Raw genomic sequence first — 18,860 nt, forward strand, 5'->3', positions numbered from 1 at the left:
CAGATAGAACTTTTTATGGTTTTCAGGAAGACAGCACTAATACTTCTCCCCCAGCCTTCCTGTGACCCCAAAGCTCTAGCATCGCCAGCAGGCAAGCTCAAAGCTGCTGGAAGGCATACCTGACTCTGGGTTTGCCACGCTGATGGCTGGTGTCTGAATTTGCGGATGCTTTGAGGTTTTTGAGGGTAGTGAAAGCCTGATGAAGTGTGTGAGCGACTCTGAGTCGAGATATCTAGTATGTTAAAGACACTTTTCATAACCATATTCATCTCTGTATCCCCACAGACACCCCAAAAGGCTCTTCACAATGACTGCCGGCCTGGAGAAAGCCTGCCACCGGTGCATATCTAAAATTGCCAGCAACGGTAAGGCAGTTCTGGTAGTAATCATCTTCTGTATTTAAGCAGCGCTGCCACTCAGCCAGGTATATAAAGGAATGAAGATGATACCAAGTCCCACCTGAATCTTCTATGGAAGTCTCATTTTCCTCTCTCCTTTCTGAGCCATTTCCTTTCCTAGGCAATTTCGGGCCCTGATGGAGCACACAAGAGTAACTCTATCCTGACAGCAAATGCCTGTCTGCAGTATTTGGATTATAGCAGACCAGTGTAAAATTTCAAACAAATAGAAACTCCACCGAGTACCTAAATATGGGCTGCAGCAGACAACCTAAACAATATAATGCCTTTGTCTCCTGTTTCAACTGGTACCTTACATGTAGTCCAGCAGCAGTATCTGCAGGGAAAACCACCCGGTTCCCGCATCCAGCCTGGGAACAAACTCCCCCAGGAGCAATTCCTGCAAAGCAAAACTGCTGCCAGTCTGTGGGCTGACATGGGGACATGCGGCTGGGCACAGAGTATGGTCAGGAATAGCCCCCCTTTCACCCAGAGACATTTGGAACAGGGTCTTCTTCCCTCCGCTTGCCCGGCCCCTGGCACAACAGCCACTTGATGCATGGGTAGCCCTCATAAGCAGCCATGTTATGAGTAGGAAGCATCAGTTATCTGAAGGGAGGTCTTTCGCACAACAGCCTGGGCTCACTCAGGCTTTAAAGCAACTAGTTTGTCCCACCCAGGCTGGAGGATGCAGAGGGGTGTAACGAGTCGACAGCTCCCAGGCTGGGTGATCAGGCTGGTTCTTGCTCTCCGAGGAGCAATGCAGCAGAAGGCTGACTTGGGCTGGGGGCCATGCAAGCTGCGCGGAGAGGCGCGGAGACGCACGGGATAAATATGATTCAGGGGTGGGTTTTTGTACAACCATGGAAGCAGTGTCATTGGCAGAGGGCTAAAAATCCAAGGGTTTAAAGCAGTTTACGCCCGCTGACTGCATCACATTTTCACTCCGCCTTTCGCTTTCACTTCTAGGCAGTAGCAATTCCTAATTCCACTCAAATATGAGAATAAGAAAACCCCTTGACCACTCACCATAATTGATACTTCACCCACACTAATTGCGGCATTTGCCAGTCTCGAGTTGTTACTTTGGAGTCTTTTATATTCCTGCTTTTGGCTTCAGTTGAAAGGCTCTCAATGTTCAGAACAAACTTTTATTAATGATTAAGCCACTTAACTCCTTGCCGCCTTACAACCTTTCAGAGAAAAGCAAGCCAGGGGCACAGACAGCCCTCGCCTGGGCTCAAACCAGGCCCACCCATAGGAACTTGGCACAGGCAGGGAAAGAGAGGACATTTTCTGGCCCACTTGTTCGTGCTCATCATTGCCCCAGGGGAAAGGAGGGCTGGGGAGTGATGAACACAGAGGGGTGTGGAGTATGCAGTGCGCTCATTACACCCTGATGAGTCCCCAGGAGTGGGACTGGGCTGGCGTGGGCTCCCTCACACCCCACAGAAAGGATGTGCAGGGGGAAACTGGGTCCATTGCTTAATAGCACAATAAAAAAGGCAAAAGTGGTATTTTCCCTAACTTTTGTTCCTACTAGTTACAAGCAAAATGTCACTGTTCCCTGTTGGTATTAAATGGCCATTGGGACTTTAATGATAACAGAGAAAATAAATTATCTTTCTAAACTTTTTTGTAAAGAAAGGGATTAGTTCTGATCCCATCTATGCTCTTTTACACCAGCAGCACCCTCTTGGGGACCCACAAAGTTACCCATGAGTAAGGCAATTCAGAAATACCATTCCAAGAAACTCATTATCTTTAGGTTATTACATTTAAGTTCAAAATCAGCTCAGCTTTAGCTATGGATCAGCTAGTGCATCCAAAATTGATTTTCTGTTCATTAAAATGCAAACCCTCCCGAAGCACAGTGACACTTTATTTCACTTTTTCTCATCATCCTGTGTATATTTTTCAAAGAGCATTTCAGCACAACCCCACATTTGTACCTATGGTCTCCTGATATTTAAATGACTCGAAAGAGTCAACCTACCTATGCAACATCATTTAAATTCTTTCCATTCTTGGTGCAGCAATTTAAGTTCAGAACATTAGGGCAGTCTTTAATTAACTGACCAAAAAAAAAAAAAAAACCCAGGCTAATCCACTACCTTGGGTCTACTGTAAAGCAAACTAGTGGTTCTTTATGTAATGCCTAAATCTTGTTTTAACAGTACATCTGGAAATTAATTACAAGGGGCTAAACCCAGAACCTAGACCATGGCATAATTGTAATTTGGTAGCTAGAGGAAAATTCAGACAAACCACTTGGCAATATTGCCTAACCCCCAAAGCACCTACATCTACATCCACATCTACATCTGCATCTACATCTACATCCTCCTCATCTTGAAGGTTCCCAGATTACTGGCACTTCCTTATTCTACACCAGTTCTGATGAAAGCAGCATTGCTGATGTCAGTGCCGAAACCTGGAAATTAAATTTTAGGTGGTGTGATGCTGGAATACTTATTTGGGTACCAAAGTACTATTTCACAGTAACACAACCTTGTCGAAGCAAACAGTGATGGCATGCAGCAAACAGCTGGTGGCTCTGAGCTTGCATTTGGTCTGCAAGTCAGTTTTATCACACTTCCCCTGCCTCCTGCAGTGGCTTTGCACTGGGACTGGAGACCTCCATGGGAATGGCTGTTCCTTACACTGAATCTTCCAGCTGCTGAGTACCTAGTTTGGTCAAGGGATTAAATCACCCCAGGGGTGGGATTCCTGCCATTCGTCCCAAGAGACTGTTCCGTCAATACATCTCCTTGCTATGGCACTTAGCCTCATGGACAGAGCAATCTTGCTCAAGTTCATGTCTCTGCCTTCACAGTTTGTTGGATCACTCACAGGTCCTTTTTTGAGTGCTCAAACCTTGCTGTTATTTTCTCTCATTTGGCCGTTGGCTAGCCAAGCTGAGCAGATTTAATTATTTTCCTTCAAAATTAGTTCATTCAAGTCTTTTCTGCATATCTCATCTGAGGTAGCGACATTTTCCTGTCACTCAAAAGCCCAGAAAGACACGCAGCACCCACAGCTACCAAACCCATGAGCAGACCCATCCCTGGTCTGTAAAAATGTATGATCCTGCTGGAGCCGGTTCCCCAGAGAGATCCACTGAGGCTTGCTTTGCCACCACAGCACCCTCACACGCTGCATCCTTTCTTCTCTCCAAGTCCCTACCAATACCGCAGGGGATGCCTGCAGATACCATGGATGAAAAAATCTACGACCCGTCTGCACTCCAGCCTGTTACACTGCCAGTGTCCGTGCTGCTGTACAGCACACCGTGACACTGCTTGCTAAGCTAGTGCGCTGCCATCTGCATCTGCCTCAGGGCATGATCAGTCCCAGAACCAGGCAACTGACCCGAACTTGCCCACACCCAGACTGCTAAGAGTCAGCCCCCTCCAGACCACCGTTCCCACGGGGCGTCCGAAGGGAGTACTGTGAGTTTACACCCAGAGTTTTGCTTCTCAGCTTGCTCATGCAGATAAATCCTGGAGTAACTGCAGAATTTGTCTGGAAGCTGGTTGCATCTCATTTAAAAAAAAAAAAAATCCTTTTTTATCAGGAACCTGACAGGCTATAGAACAAACAGCATTTCGGAGTGATGGTAATGTACACAACACTTCATTTATTACTGTATTTATTATCAGGGAGCTTGTCACACACTCTACTTAGTGGGTTGCACTACAGCCATATTACCATACTACCTAAGGAGAGCGGGCAGGTTGAGATTTACACTCATAAATCACTTCTGAAAATCCCATGAAGATTCTTCTTACCTGAAAAGAAAGAAACTTTTCTCTATCTTCAAAGCAATCGGGGGGCAGCCTGAGCTGATTTGAAACATCTAAGTGCTTGGAAAAATCACAGCAGCAAAATAAAGTCTGAAGAGCTCACAGGTGAATCGGTGTGACATCCAATACTGCCTCCAGATCTGTCCCTCATGCCAGAGGACAATCCATCTGCTGCGTGCCCTGAGGCCAGGCACACAACTGGGGATGGAGAAGTAGGGAGTAGCAGAGGGAGGGGAGGAGAGCTGCAGTGCAGAGGCACGGCTAATGGCTCAGGCATCAGATAGAAGAGAGACCATGACAGCCAGCCGTAACGTTAACACTAATTTCAAGTTCATTTACTTCTGTGGGGAGATCCTGGCAGGAGTAACTCAGATAAACAGCAGATTTGTATCAGCTGACTGTCCTGCTGGGCAGGAGACACAAAATCTGCACCCACTGATCTGACTTTTGTGCCCACAGATTTCAAGTGCAAGATATACAGCCACTTCTCTCCTCTTCCTCTGTTGTGATCCCAGACACAAGCTCTTCCCTTCACCCATTTCCCAGCATGTTAGGACTCATTTGCTAATGCCTCCCAAAGCAAGACTTCACCAGTGCCCCACCACGCACTGCCCTGGCGGTACAGAGCAAGGGGCTCTCCTGCCTGATGTCCCAACACCAGCTTCACAGAGCAGATGTCCTTCTGAGCCATGCGCGGAAACACTTCCCCCACCCTTCTCTGTGTTTTTAGAGACTACCAGCCCTTTTTTTGCTATTTTTTCTAGGAATAGGTCGAGGGACTTCTCTGATCAGCCTGTGAGGTTGTATCACCATCTTAAAAATATCACAAACCCCAAATGTGAAACCGCACAGAGAGCAGCGTCCTCTCTGCAGAGCTGTGCCAGCCTGCAGCAAATCACCTTTTCTTGAGCAATTTTTTCTTCGGACCAGAATGGGGCAGCACAACCCAGACAAATCCAGGCAGAGAGTGCGGTGTCCTGACTGAGCAGCATTTCTGTGAAAACCCCACACGTTTTGGGAAAAACAGTCTTTAGTGCTGCTAGCGGCGTTGAGAGTGGCTGCGGAGCCCTGCCAGTTGTGTAGTCAATTGTTGAGAGTCTCACTTTGTTAAACATGGATCTGGAAGCCTTCCCAGACTATGCATCTGCCCCTCCAATTCGAGACCTAAGAGGCTGTAGCTGAATGGGGAGATAATGAGTAAATACATTCCCAGCGACTGCTCTGGGAGGGGAATTAATGAACCATTATCTTTTTCTCTTGAGCTCCGAGTGGTCCCTACCTCCCAGTTCTCCCCTCCAAAATTAAGCTATCGGGTAGATGGTAGACACAAGCAAACACAGACACCTGCGTGCCAGATGCGCAGCCCCACATATGCATAGTGTCCCCCTCACCCCCCACAAGCCTTTTACAGAGCTTACTGCAGCGTCCCTCCCCGGGGGTCAGACAGACCACGCACTGCACGATTAAGAAATGACATGATGCCTCCTCCTACCAGGCTCCTGAGTACTTGCCTGTGCAGCAAGGGCAGAAACAGGAGGCGGCTATGAAACCACAGGCAGAGGGGTGACACCCCTCCAAGAGCTGTGCCACAATGACAGGACTTCTGGCAACACTGGGCAGTCGATGCAGCTCCTGCAGACCTGAACTGCACTCATTCGGATACCAGATAAATGAGTTGTCCCGGCTATGGGTGCTATTTGCAGGTGACGTGCATAGGTGCGTTGGAAGCCCAACTCAGCTACACCACCATCGCTTCCGAATACGAAAATAATAGTCTCGATAATGTAACAGCAAGAGGACATAGCATGAAATGTGATATGTGGTGAAAAGGAAGGCTCTAGGCTGAGTTGTTCTAATGAGAGGCTGTCAGCATTTGAAAGAGCTTAGTCAAGTGTAGGACACTATTCAAGCAGAGGAGGAATTTCTGTACTGTACAGCATTCAAGAGATAGGAGAGCCTGAGCAAAAATGTGTGTGTGTGAGACAGAGACCAGCCAATGCGAAGAGGAGGAGGGGGTGGCACAAAGGAACAGAAGTGCTTTCTTCAGCAAAAAATACTTTCAGTCTCTACCAATTCATAGTGATAACAAACACGTTACTTCTGAGAAAGAAAGATGGCTCTCAAGTGATGAAGTGTAAGATCCTCGTTCTCTGCAGAGAAAACACAAGAGTGTGTGGGGGATGGTGTGTTCCCATGAAAAGTGCCTGCAAGTCAGAAAGCCTGGTGGATCTGCCCTGAATTTTGATGCCACTCCTATGTCCCCTGTCTGTTTCATCTTCTGTAAAATGGAGGCAATGATGTTTCCCTTTCTCTCTAAGGCACCCCGAGGGTGACATTTTGGCAGCACTGCAGTTTCCCAGGGTGGTACTGTACGCAGGGTCCTGGCAGTGTCCCCGCTCCTGCGCAGCGAGGAGGATGCCATTTGCCTCGCAGAGGTTGCCGTTCTCCGGCACAGGGAACTGAGTGACACAGTTTGTCTGGGGAAGGACGGGTCCCAAACCAGCCCCAGATGCTTGCTCCAAAATTTTTTCATAAGCATCCAAGGAGACATCCTACTCCTTTTCTTATCCATGCCCTTCCCAGCCATCTATGCCCACCTCTGCTTACCGCCCTTTTGCCTCCTTAGGCATCTACTTGCAGATTGAGAAGCAGTCTGCAGGGACGCTAGCCACAGAACGTCCTCATTATGTTTTACTCTCATTGTGCAGGGCAGCGTTTCACTTTAATATTGCCAGGCATTCATGATTAGGCACAGAGGTGACAGCTCTCGTAAGACAGGCTGCTCACACCGTTCTTGATGCTACTGTTTCTCACTTTCTGCAAAGGTAAGCATTCATCCTCTGCAGCATCAGGCTGTGCTGGGAAAATATCGGGGCTCAGATACAGCAGCAGCTCTCTAGGGAATAACTAAGCGTCTCAGATTCACTCATCTGTGGGAACAGTCTATGTGCACCCCTAAGAATAACAGAATGGTTTGGGTTGGAAGGGACCTGAAAGACCATCCAGTTCCAACCCCTCTGCCATGGGCAGGGACACCTTCCACCAGACCAGGTTGCTCAAAGCCCCATCCAGCCTGGCCTTGAACACTGCCAGGGAGGGGGCAGCCACAGCTTCTCTGGGCAACCTGTGCCACTGTCTCACCACCCTCACAGTGAAGAACTTCTTCCTAATATCTAATCTAAATCTACCCTCCCTCAGTTTGAAACCATTACCCCTCATCCTATCACTGCACTCCCTGATGAAGAGTCCCTCCCCACCTTTCCTGTAGGCCCCCTTTAAGTACTGGAAGGCTGCTGTAAGCTCTCCCCAGAGCCTTCTCTTCTCCAGGCTGAAGACCATCCTTCCATGCAGCTCAAGCTGATCTATCCCAATGACAAGCCTCACTCCTTGCAGCCGGGCTGCTGCCTTTGTGTTCATGAGCTGAGCTGTGTCAGGGAGTTGGACCAGCCAGAAACTATTCACATCTGCAATAAAGACAGTTTATTTAGCTATCAGTGAAAACTAAGTGGAATGGCACTAAAGCTGCTATTTGCTTAGCAAACAGATACGGCTCATCAGTTGCCATGGATTAGCTGATGCAAAGTTACTTGTTACTGCACAGTCACCTGGCAGTGCCCCTGCAGCTGAGGCAGGCTAAGGCAGCAGTGGCTGCGTCCTTGCCCTTGCAATAAGACAGCTAGAAGTGGTAGCAACAAAAGCAGTTTGTGTGTCTCATTGCTTTTCCACCGATACAAGGACTTACAGTGTACAAGTTAAAAAATGGAAGCTTGAGCTCTGGGAGAGTGATAAACCACTTGCTTGTCCCATCATCTCAAATGCTGCACCATAAACACTGTATTCGCACCTCACTGAGCACACTGCATTTCCTGCTACGCAACTTTATGGATAAACAGCATCTGTAAAGCTGGTCTCTAAACTTCAACCAGCCCCAATAACACTGTCTTTCTTTTCTTATTCACAGCATGCTTTATATTTGGGCTCCTTGCTTTCCTTGCCTTACCACTGTCCATGACTTTCATAGGTAAGTTGACTACTAAAGCAATTTAAACCCAAGAACTTCCCGGCACTGTGTGGCAGGTTAACACATCTGGTGGGAGAAAGGATTTGGAAAACTCAAAGTTTCCAACTGTTAAAGCTGTGTGTTGCTACTTTAGCTTCAGACAGAATCCCAGCCCACGCTGCATGTGCTTGAATTCTGACCCTATTTGTCTTAAATACCCCTCCAGTGTCTTACCTCAGTACAGGGCTCTGTCTGTGGGAGGAAGCTCAGAATCTGACACATGAAGAGATTCCATTAATCAGGATCCCTCTGTATTAACTGCACTGCAAAAATCTTAGAAGCGTAGGGCTGGAAGGGAAGAAGAGATGATCCAGGCTGCTATTTCTCCACCTTCTTGAAAGTGAGACCCGGTTTTTGGCTGATCTGTCTCTGTATAACCTCCCAAAGGCTGGATTTGCAAGTAGCATTTCAAGATCAAATATTTAAGAAAGGAAAGGAAAATCCTTTGAGCTGCAGAATTTTATACATTTTTAAACTGTGTAAGGCTCTTCTTTTCTTATGCATCACCTTTTCCTTACCATTAACAACATAGATTTTAAAAAAATAACAAGTGAGCATTTTCTAACACTTCATTGCTCCCTTTGGGCCTTTCACATCCCCCCCATGGGTTGTGACCCCCACTTGAGAAACATCAGTAGAGACACCAGCCCACCTCCGCTTTCAGACAGGCTCACATGCTGACGGCATCCTTGACAGATGTCTGACTTGCCCTTGCTCAAGGAAATTCCATGGCTTCCCAAGGAGCCTATTTCAGCATTTTATTGCTCTCACAGACAAAATATTTTTCCCTATATCCAACCTAAATTTTCCCTATGGCAAATTAAACAGATTACAGCCTGTCCTACCCACTGGGGTCACAAAGACAGATTGGTCACCATCCTACTCAAGAAAACCTTTGAACTGTTTGAAGGCTGCTATTACAACCTCACTCAATCTTCTCTTTTTTTTCCCAGAGCTCTCAAAAACCTACTTCTTTTATCCTGACCTCACAGGTCACTGTTTCTGTAGCGCTTTTTTGGCATTTTTGCCTCCCTCCTTGGGCTTCTGGCCAATGTAACTATCCCCCCCCCCCAAAAAAAAAAAAAAAAGATGGAACATGGGACTCCAGCTGAGACCTGAGAAACGAGCAGTGCAGAACAATCAGCTCCTCTGTTTAACATGCAGAATTCCTGTAAACACACCTCAAAATGAAAGATGCTCTCTCTGCACCAACTGATTGGCTCCAATTTAGTTTATGGTGCATTGTAAGCCCAGATGGTTTTTGGCAGTGCTGCTCCCTATCAGACATTTCTCATTTTTTGTTTACATCGAAGTTTTCTCTCCTGTACACAGTGCTCATCTTTATCAGCTGTCATCTCGCAGATTTTGGGTATCTTTTTCCAGTGTATCCAGACCACTTTGAATTTTAAGTCCTGTCCTCAAGAGCCCTTACAATCATTCCAGATGGGTGTCCTTGAGAAGTTGTTCACATTCTGCTTCATTATTCATGAAAGATGGTACAAATGAACTCTACATGCAGATGCTCTGGGCCAGATGCATCCCACCTAGATCTGGGCTGTACACACCTGGAACCAAGCTAAGCGCTGTGCGCTGCCCTGGCAGGCAGTTAAGAAAATGGGCGTTTCTGACAGTGACAGTCCCATATGCTCTTTTAGGCGTCTGCATTGAGATGAGATGAGTTCTAAGGGAGTCAGGACACCTAGCCTGTTGGCACCTATAGTTGGCCAAACCCACAAAACAGGTGTTCAACTAAAGGTCGGTGCTGCTTCCTTTATCCGGGGCTTTCCGAGTACCAGTGGTAGGATTCTGATTAGGAGGTCCTAATTAGGAATTAGGGAGTTCTAATGAGGGATTAAGGAGCAATTAGGAAGTAGGGAAATGGACTGAACTGTTACATCTCAACACTTAGGCTTTTACGCTTATCCATGACTTAAAATTGCTATTTATCCCTTAAGAGGATTTTAGCTTTAGCTTTTCCCCAGGCTGAATACGCCTGAGCTGTGGAATAGGGGTGGGAAGGTATAACTCAAAGTGTGGTACAGCTTGCATGCATATTGACAGTCAGCCTTCTGGAAATGAATCCAGGGCTGGAATCTGACCACTCATAAATATTATTTCCTAGGAACATTTCATAATATCTTTAAGATCAGTGAGAAGTGGAAAGCATATGGTAAGATATTAGCCTGGAGCTCTGGGTATATCCTGCATCAGATGTAGAGCCCTTTTTTTTCCACAATTTACTGAAATTAAGAGATAATGTCACTGTAATATGGTGTTGTCAGAGGGTATTGGTTTTCTGCAGCTACATATCTGCAAAGGCATTTTTAGGAAAATGAAATGTCAAGGAAAATACATATATTTATTATCCAAGCAAAAGCCTCTGATTTTCTGATAACATTCCGTTACTATGATCTCAGAGAATAACTTGCTGATGTGCCCCCAGTCATTTTGGCCCTTGCTTTCTGCAGAGGAAAACAGTGATATATTCTCAAATGTTAACAAATAAATGATAATAATATTTCTTAAAACTCAGAGATGAACAACTGGTAGCCCTGGCAATAATTACACACTAACATTATACACTTCTAAAATTTGGAAGTACTGTAAATCACAGTATAAGTCAAGATACATGAAAAGGACTCAGCAAATTTTCCAAGCTCCAGATTTGTGACATCATTAAAGACACATATTGTTTAGCAGCTTTATAACTTTTACTGGTAGGGATGATCCCTTTCTTTTCACTAAACACTCCAAAACCAAACAAAGCTATAGAAGGACCTCATAAACTTTTTTTGAGAATTTTTTTTTTTTTTTTTAGTTTCTGGGACAGTGAAGAATTGCTCCCAATAACACATTCTTGTATGTTGTCCAGACTACCTTTATACACAGTGTTCCCCAGGGGCGGCTAAATCACATTTGAAAGCTGATGACATCGCTTTCTCGATAGGCAGTCTACATTTTCCCCTCTTCAAATTTAACCCCGTACTACTCCTCATGTTTATATCTACACCAAATAATTCCTCAACTCTCAAGTGCTCCTGTTGTCTGAAGCCTATTCTCATACTCTGTACCTTTACGTGGGAGCCAGTCTTGCTCTTCAGCAGTTGTTATTGACATAATTTTTCCTTGCATTTCAGTCCTTCAGACACTTACCGTTTTCTGTGAGTGTCCTCCGATTGGCCGATGTGCTTATATAAAATGGTGCCCAGAAGAAATTACTTTGAGATAAATCCACTGCAGCACCTAGATCCTAGTGTAAAGCCCACAGTCCAGGACCCGACTGAGATCCGCCCTAAGTGATGGCAGCTTCAGTCATCCACTAGGAACAACTGAAAATGGCCTGGCCTGTTATGTCCTCTGCATCGTATTAGACGAGAAGTTGGGGAGCGAGCACCGGACACCAGACTAGCCTTGCTATACAGCAGTCCTCCGTTACTATGGGATGCACTTCAGCCATTTTCAGCTACCTGAGAAGAGCACAGCAGCTAAAATGAGGCCAATGCTGTATTTGCTTTTATTTATCCTGACCCCTCGTCTCACAGATAATCGTGAGTCACAAGGACACTCGGGTAGTGGTGATCCGTTGTGGGCCGTGCCACAACACTTCCCAAAATGGTGTCCTTAGGGAAGCTCATATCCTGATTGCTCACGAGTGCTCTTTCCACTTGGGTGGACTTTGTGTCCTGGATCCCACTGCAGTGTTGTTCTGTGGTGGCCAAGAGGTAAAATGTGCAAAAGTACCTCTGCTTCCCCAAGCCCCCCATCTCTTTTTTTCCTTTGGACGCTGTGAAAGCTGTTGGACATCCTTGACATCCCTGATCTTGCAAAGGTTTCTGGTTTATTCATTTGGACCCATGTGCTGGTCTGTGTCGTGGTCAGGCTTGATTGCTCTTCACTCTAAACCACAGACTGCTCTGCTTGCAGGGAGCATTGCACTAGAAGCAGAGCTTTGATCTCTCACGGTCCATATATCCCACGATTAACAGTCAAAGGAAAGCATATCTGGTGCTCACAGGAAACAAAAGCTAGCACTGATGCTCTTCTACTAGTTTTGATGTTCCCAAATAAATCAGCCACGAGCTGTGTGTGAATTGATTGGCACATGATGTCTATGCCTAGATTTCACTGTAACAGATATCAGTGCCCATCTGTCAACACTAGGTCCATATTTCCTATTCACCCATAGTGCTGTATTTTTTAAGTTACTATTGCATTACCCCCTTTCACCTCCTCTTTTGCTGTCATATCTGCCTGCAATTTTCTCCCGAAATGTACAGAGTACCGCTGCCTGTCATTCAAATCCTTCCCAAGACTGACTGCTGTCATGTTACATATATGAAAGGACTCCATAATAGATTTGGCTGGGAAACAGAACTATAGCTCCATGAAAAAAATTGGCATGTTTTCTTGATTACTTTTTTTTGGCCTCAAATCAAAATCTCAGTAACACACTGGAAGTAGCAATTGCCTAGGTTCCTAAACTGAAATATATTCCCTGAGATCCCTGGCCAGCTGCTTGTGTGGCAGGCTATTACAGGGCCAAGGACTCCGGAAACCCTGGCAGCTGCTTTCTGAAAATGATATAATTCATGATGATTTCCCTGCTGCCCACCCCTGTAAAGTCGTGAGTCTGAGCAGGTCTCAGTGTTACATAGTGGCAAAATGGACAAAAAATTATAGCCTCGCAATAGGGGACAAAAAGGGAGAGAGTCCAAACCCGTCTAAGTCCAGCCCTTTTCCATTATGAGAAGGTAACAAATACTTAGTGTAGAGGCGTCTACTGAACTCCATCGGCCTTACACACAGCAGATCACAAAACACTGCCCTGTATCCTAAGACTAAAGTAAGGTCTATAGCAAGCAACCACAATCCAGAGTACCTGTATCACGCTATGCAAAAAGCACAGGAGAGGTGCAGAACATCAGGAATGTTCTGGATGAGCAATTGCAGCAGATTTGGTGGGCAAACTGACACACTGAAGAGAATTAAGGCTACAGAAGAAGAGAAAAAAAATCCAAAACCCACCGGTACCTCTTTCCTGGTCCTTCCTGTTCAGTGTAGTCCTGAATATAGAGGCAAGATGTTGAACCTGAGAGATGACCACCACATTGCTCTCAGTATCCTGCATCTACATAACGAAATTATTCAGAGAATAGCCAAAATTTCTCCTTGAAAATGGCTTATGTGACAAGAAGAAAACAGAAAATCCTTTCTGTCCTCTGCAACTGATCAGTAAAAGCCCTGAAACTGGGATCAATAACAATAAAATTATAGTGTAATGAACACTTTAAAATTGACTGAAGATACCACTGGGTAAGAGATTTAGGCAGGGGATTCGTCTTGGCTAACTTTAGATTTCTACAGCTGGCTGTCTGGATTCCTTGTATAGCCATGGAGAGAAAGAGCCACTTTCAGGGCCCAACTCATCTGACCTATTTTAAATGCCTATCTTAGGATGAGATGAATTGAATTTTACAAGTGTCTATTTCCCTCTATTGACTACAAAGAGAGTCTAGGAAACTAGTTCAGACATGGATGCCTGCATTGCAGACATCTATATTTGGACAGATGAGTCTCACTGCCACAGACCTGTATCACAAGCTTCAGTGTCTACTGCCAGCAACATCCTTATACTGCCATACACTCCCTTCCCTAAAACTTAACCAGCTTTCTCTTTCTAGCAGTAGATTTGAGGGTTGCCAGGATCCCTGGCTCCATAACAACCAATGCTTTTAGCCTCCAGCAACCCAAACAGCCTGGAAACTTGAGCTTTTGTGGTTCCCTATCAGCTGCCTGGGAAGCTAAAATGGTTCCAGGCGCTCCCACGGGTGCTGGCTCCCAAGCTTTGAGGCATCTGACTCAGGAACATGCCACACTCACAGGAGCTAATGAGCAGGAAAGGCCTGGGAGAAGCTTACCAGAATTCCTTCTTTCCACAGACAGTTTTGATTTTTAATGAATTTTCTACTGCTGATGAAAATTTCCTGTCCAGCTCAGTCAATCGGTCATTTAACAAAGGTGCAGTGGCTGAAGCTAATGACCTGTGTACATGGCTCTGATCAGTAATGCCAGAACAACAGTAAGGCTGTTGTTACCTTTGCGCTCTCTCTTCCTTCTCCTGCCTTTTGCTTGTTCATGCCCTCACTCCTGCAGTGGGACATGAAAATACCCTGTAATTCAGCCCCCATTTCAACAGGTGCTGAATATAAGTCTTGGGTCTAAGCACTACACTGCACTTACAGCATCTTTAGTTCTCACTCTACAGCTTGTTGCACTATATGATCACTTGAGATAACAAACATTATTTTTTTTCTGTTCAGGAATGAAGTTTTTGGAAGATTGCCCAGTTCAGCCACTAATTCCATTATATCTGTTGGTGGGTGGCGTGATTGGCAGCTTAAAGGTAATGTGCCTTCTGTGTGTGAAAAATATTTTGTGTGACTAGACTTTGACTTGCTAGTTAAGACATAATGATGGCTCCAGACAGCTATGTGCATGCAGTACTGAAGAGATCTATCGGGATTGAACTGTGCTTGTTCCAGCACCTAAAAGCACCCGTCAATCAAGTGAGACGCTAATGAGTTCAGCGTTCAGCATTCAGCATTGTCCCACACATTGTGGTGTGACTTTCTCCTACATCACAGCATCTGTGCTACCACCCCTACTGAGGGAAATGACTACATAACATGGATGCCTGTGGTAAATGAGTCCTATTTCCACAAGCAGTCCTCCAAGCCTGCCAGACCTTTCTCCATCATTTTCAGACACACAGCCTGGACAAAAAGTGAAGTTACTCTCCTAGCTTTGAGAATACTGTAAGATTACAGGTGTTTGTACATAGTCCTTCCCAAGTTCAATTTACTCCCACTCTGACCTGACCAGAACCAATGACTACGCAGCAGCATGGCTTCCTTCCAGAGTAAATATAACCTTGCATAGCAGCAGGGCTTATTAATCTAGGCTCAGCATTTTCTAATCACAACTCCCTGTCTTCCAGTGGACTGTGCTCACTTATATCTTCGTTGAGCCCTAGCCTGTCTGCTTCACGAGTAGAGACACCCCCATATCTGTGTTACGCGCTGGTCACTATATAGCTGTAACTCTGCGTTGACTCTAGGGTAAAGGATCACCCCGTTCTGACAGTCCCTTTGCAGACGGTGTTAACTGGCTGCTAGTGGGCACAAAGAGGCTTGTCACAACAGACTGCAGAGCTACTTTAAGGCTTCTCAGCAGGATTAAGCAAAACTGTTTTTTGCTGTCCCAATGATGTTCATGCCAAAGGAACGAAAAGGGGCAGAGCTGAAGGAAAAGCTTTGGAACCGCATTGCTAGGGCATGAAGGGTGGAAAACAGCAAGTGCTTCTGCAGGAGGCACTGTCTGTACTGGTAGCATTGGCCGTCCTGCATTGCTAAGAGGGCAGCAGCAACCCAGCACCCAGTCTACCTTTTCCAGGAGCCCAGCATCGGCAGAGCAGACAGGGTGGACCTGACAAGTTGTGGCCTAATGTTTCAGTACAGGCAGCCCATCCCTTGAAAGGGAACCTGCTAGACTCTGACTTGACAGCACTGCATATTGCAGCCAGCAGACGCTGCAGACAGGAGCTAGCTACATTCCCCTTTGATAATGATTCTAGCCCCTTTTCTTTGCCAGGATGGAAAGAAGGTGGACAGAACGAACATTCTTCTGCAGGTCTTTGCAGCCCCTGCACTCTTACACAGTGGTAATCGAACCGCAGTACATCACTGGGCTGTGAATCATCCCCCTGAGGACCTTTGGTCAGTGAATAACTAAAAGGAGAGAAAAAAAGAAGGGGCTTAATCTTGTTATAAGGAATTTGCTATGCTACAAGTCCTACTGGCAAATGTTTAGTCATTTGATCACATCAGTGGACTTATCTGTATAATCAAAGGTTCATTTAATAATAGTTCAGAAAAGATTAGAGCGGAATTGAAAGGAAATTTTCAGGCTAATGAACCAAAGCCTTCATCAAAAATGTTGACTGTTTCTTAACTATTTTTGCTTCAACATCATTTATTCTCACCCTAAATAAGACGGTAAGTGGGCCAGTTAATATTCCTGCTGATGTCAAATAATGGCTAGAATTTGGCTTCAGTTGACAGCAGAACTGTCTATTTTCCAGTCTGGCAATACATTTGCTCAGAATTTGACTGGCCTAACTCGCGTCATCTCATAGTGCTTGATCTGGTTAGATGCAGATGGGATCTGTAAACCCACCTGTGAAGTTTCTCTGACTTCCTCAAAACCAATGCTCATCTGCCATTTAACCCCATTCCCAATGCTGAGCTTGGTGATGCTTGAGTACAGGCATCTGCCTATGTGCTGAGCTCACCTCTAAGCTAATGAGCTGCACAGAGCTTCAGGTCACAGGTCCCCATATGGAAACCTCAGACCTATTGGCCAGGTAGGTTTATCCCTCCTGTGTGTCATGTGCCTGCCTAAAATAAACATTCACCTAAGAAGATGCTCTGCTAGTTTGAACAAGCCTACCAGTTACAGTGCTCAGCTGGACGTGAGGCGTCCAGTGGAAACACCATTTTTTTGCCTACATTGGTGCTGGGACTTTTAATCTCTGTTTCTCACGAACTGGTACTAATATCTGGGCTAGAAAAACAGCTGGTTTTGTGAACAAATATTTAATAATATATACATAAGTGAACAGGTTTACATGGAAGAGCAAGAGAATCCTCTTCCCAGGATGTCCTGTATCCTCTTGCTAAGCCTTGCCTCTAGAAAATGGGGCACATGGACTAAAACCTGAACCAGGCAGAACACATACCCAAACAAATTTTCCTTAGCCAGTGTTCTCACCATTAAGCACTGACTAATGGAGAAGGCAGAGTGTAAAACCAGGGGTGCTCTTCTCTCATTTCAAGCAGAAAAATGACCACAGAATATCACTCTGGGAAAGAGAACATGGCTGAGAACCCCTGCTTGGATAGTACATCCCTCCCCATAGCCACTTACAAATCCACATCTTTTACCTTTCCCTCTGAAATTCATTCCTGGTTGGACGAGGCAGCTTCTTGCTCAGTTGGTTTCTTAAGAGTCTCCTTCCAAAGACACATCTCACTGCAGGGAGGCTTGCACGGGAACCTGAGTACCTAAAAAGGGGAGTTGTGATTATAACAGCTAGTGCCTTGAGGACTGGGCCAAGTGTTTCAGGTGTAGCAAGATACCACAGGTTTCACAATGTTTGGCCCAAATCCTTGTTGGATCCTGTATATCCCTCTCCTATAAATCTACCAAAATTAAGAAAGTCATTCACGGAACAGAAATTCGAAAGCTTCTCTACACTGCAGTCAACCTACCTACATACTTTGTATTGCCAAGACTAAACTAGAAATCTTCTAAGCATCACTGATGTGTCCTACTGCATTTCCCTGTAGACCAGACCTTCCTAACCCCACAGTATCATAGTATTCCACCTATTTCTCTGCTGGTTCTGGCTGAAAGCAGGAATGGAGCAATCTGAGAAAACGACGCTTAATTGAAGAAAACGTCACAGAATCATTCCAAGCATCTGAAGCAATTTATTTGGGGTTTAGGTCGAAGTCTAGATCCTTTGTAATTTTATTTAAGCTGATTCACCTATATAGCCATGGCAAATAGAGTTAGGAAAGACAAATCCACCCTCCACAATTACGCTACAGGAGCAGGAACTACTCTACTTAAGTCATTTAGCAGTTACTCTAATCTGTTCTTAAAAGTCTCCTGTGTGGGAGCTGCTGCCATCTCCCTACACAATCTGTTCTCATGCCTTTCCATCCTTACCATTGGCAAGTTTTTTCCAACGCCTGGCCTAAATCTCACTGGCGAATAAACTGTAAAGAAAAATGCATTACTTTCCAGCAGGATCTGCCTCATTTATGGCTCCTCAGCTTTCTCTTACACGGTCTTCCCACACCCAATTTTAATTTGGCCCCAAGGCTGGCAGTGGTCAGAAGATGTTCAGACTTTCTGCAGCCAATTTACTTATTCCGTTTTCTCCCCCAACGCCTCCAGGTGACTCTCCTGCTGTACGACTCAACCAGGATGAGGCAGCTGCTTTCCAAGTCTGTGGTGATCGATGATGATGATGACGACGAATATCCCTGGAGGCAGAATGCTCACAAGTACTACATCCATCTAACCCTCAGCCTTTTCCTCTTTCTCTGGTTCATTCTTGGGAACTACTGGGTTTTTTCCGTGTACCTGCCAAATTTCATCCCACCTTTCCATCAGCCTCAGGATTACTGTGACAAAACCCTGTACATTTTTGCTGTTGGTGTTCTCATTATTAGCCATACTGTTCTCTTTCTCCTTATCTTTTGTAGCTGCTGCATATATTGTTTTTCCAGGCAAAGATACTCTTCTGAGGAAGACTAAATGCCACATAAATAAAGCCCCAGATGTTTGGGAAAGAGTGTACAACAAAGAAGAGGCAATAATTCACTCTTGTGTACATCTTTGCTGTACTATATATATGTTTGATAGCAGTCAACTGCAAGAGGAAATTGTAAAATACAGTTCCATCTGGAAATAGCTGAGCTGGAATACGGCATAGTCAATGTAAAATTGCTGCTACAGATGCCAGGG

The 18,860-nt window shown here is 45.4% G+C and overlaps 1 protein-coding gene across 1 annotated transcript; it reads left to right on the plus strand.

Moving 5' to 3' along the window:
- The first annotated feature begins 307 nt into the window (after positions 1–307).
- TMEM272 (transmembrane protein 272) lies at positions 308–18,650 on the plus strand. Its single transcript, XM_086481926.1, has 4 exons — positions 308–365; positions 8,166–8,225; positions 14,585–14,667; positions 18,288–18,650. The coding sequence occupies exons 1-4, from the start codon at positions 308–310 to the stop codon at positions 18,648–18,650; spliced, it is 564 nt and encodes a 187-aa protein (XP_086338052.1).
- Positions 18,651–18,860: the final 210 nt, after the last annotated feature.

This window comes from Leptosomus discolor, chromosome 1 (genome assembly GCF_034619465.1).
Source record: "Leptosomus discolor isolate bLepDis1 chromosome 1, bLepDis1.hap2, whole genome shotgun sequence".
NCBI classification, from domain to species: domain Eukaryota; kingdom Metazoa; phylum Chordata; class Aves; order Leptosomiformes; family Leptosomidae; genus Leptosomus; species Leptosomus discolor.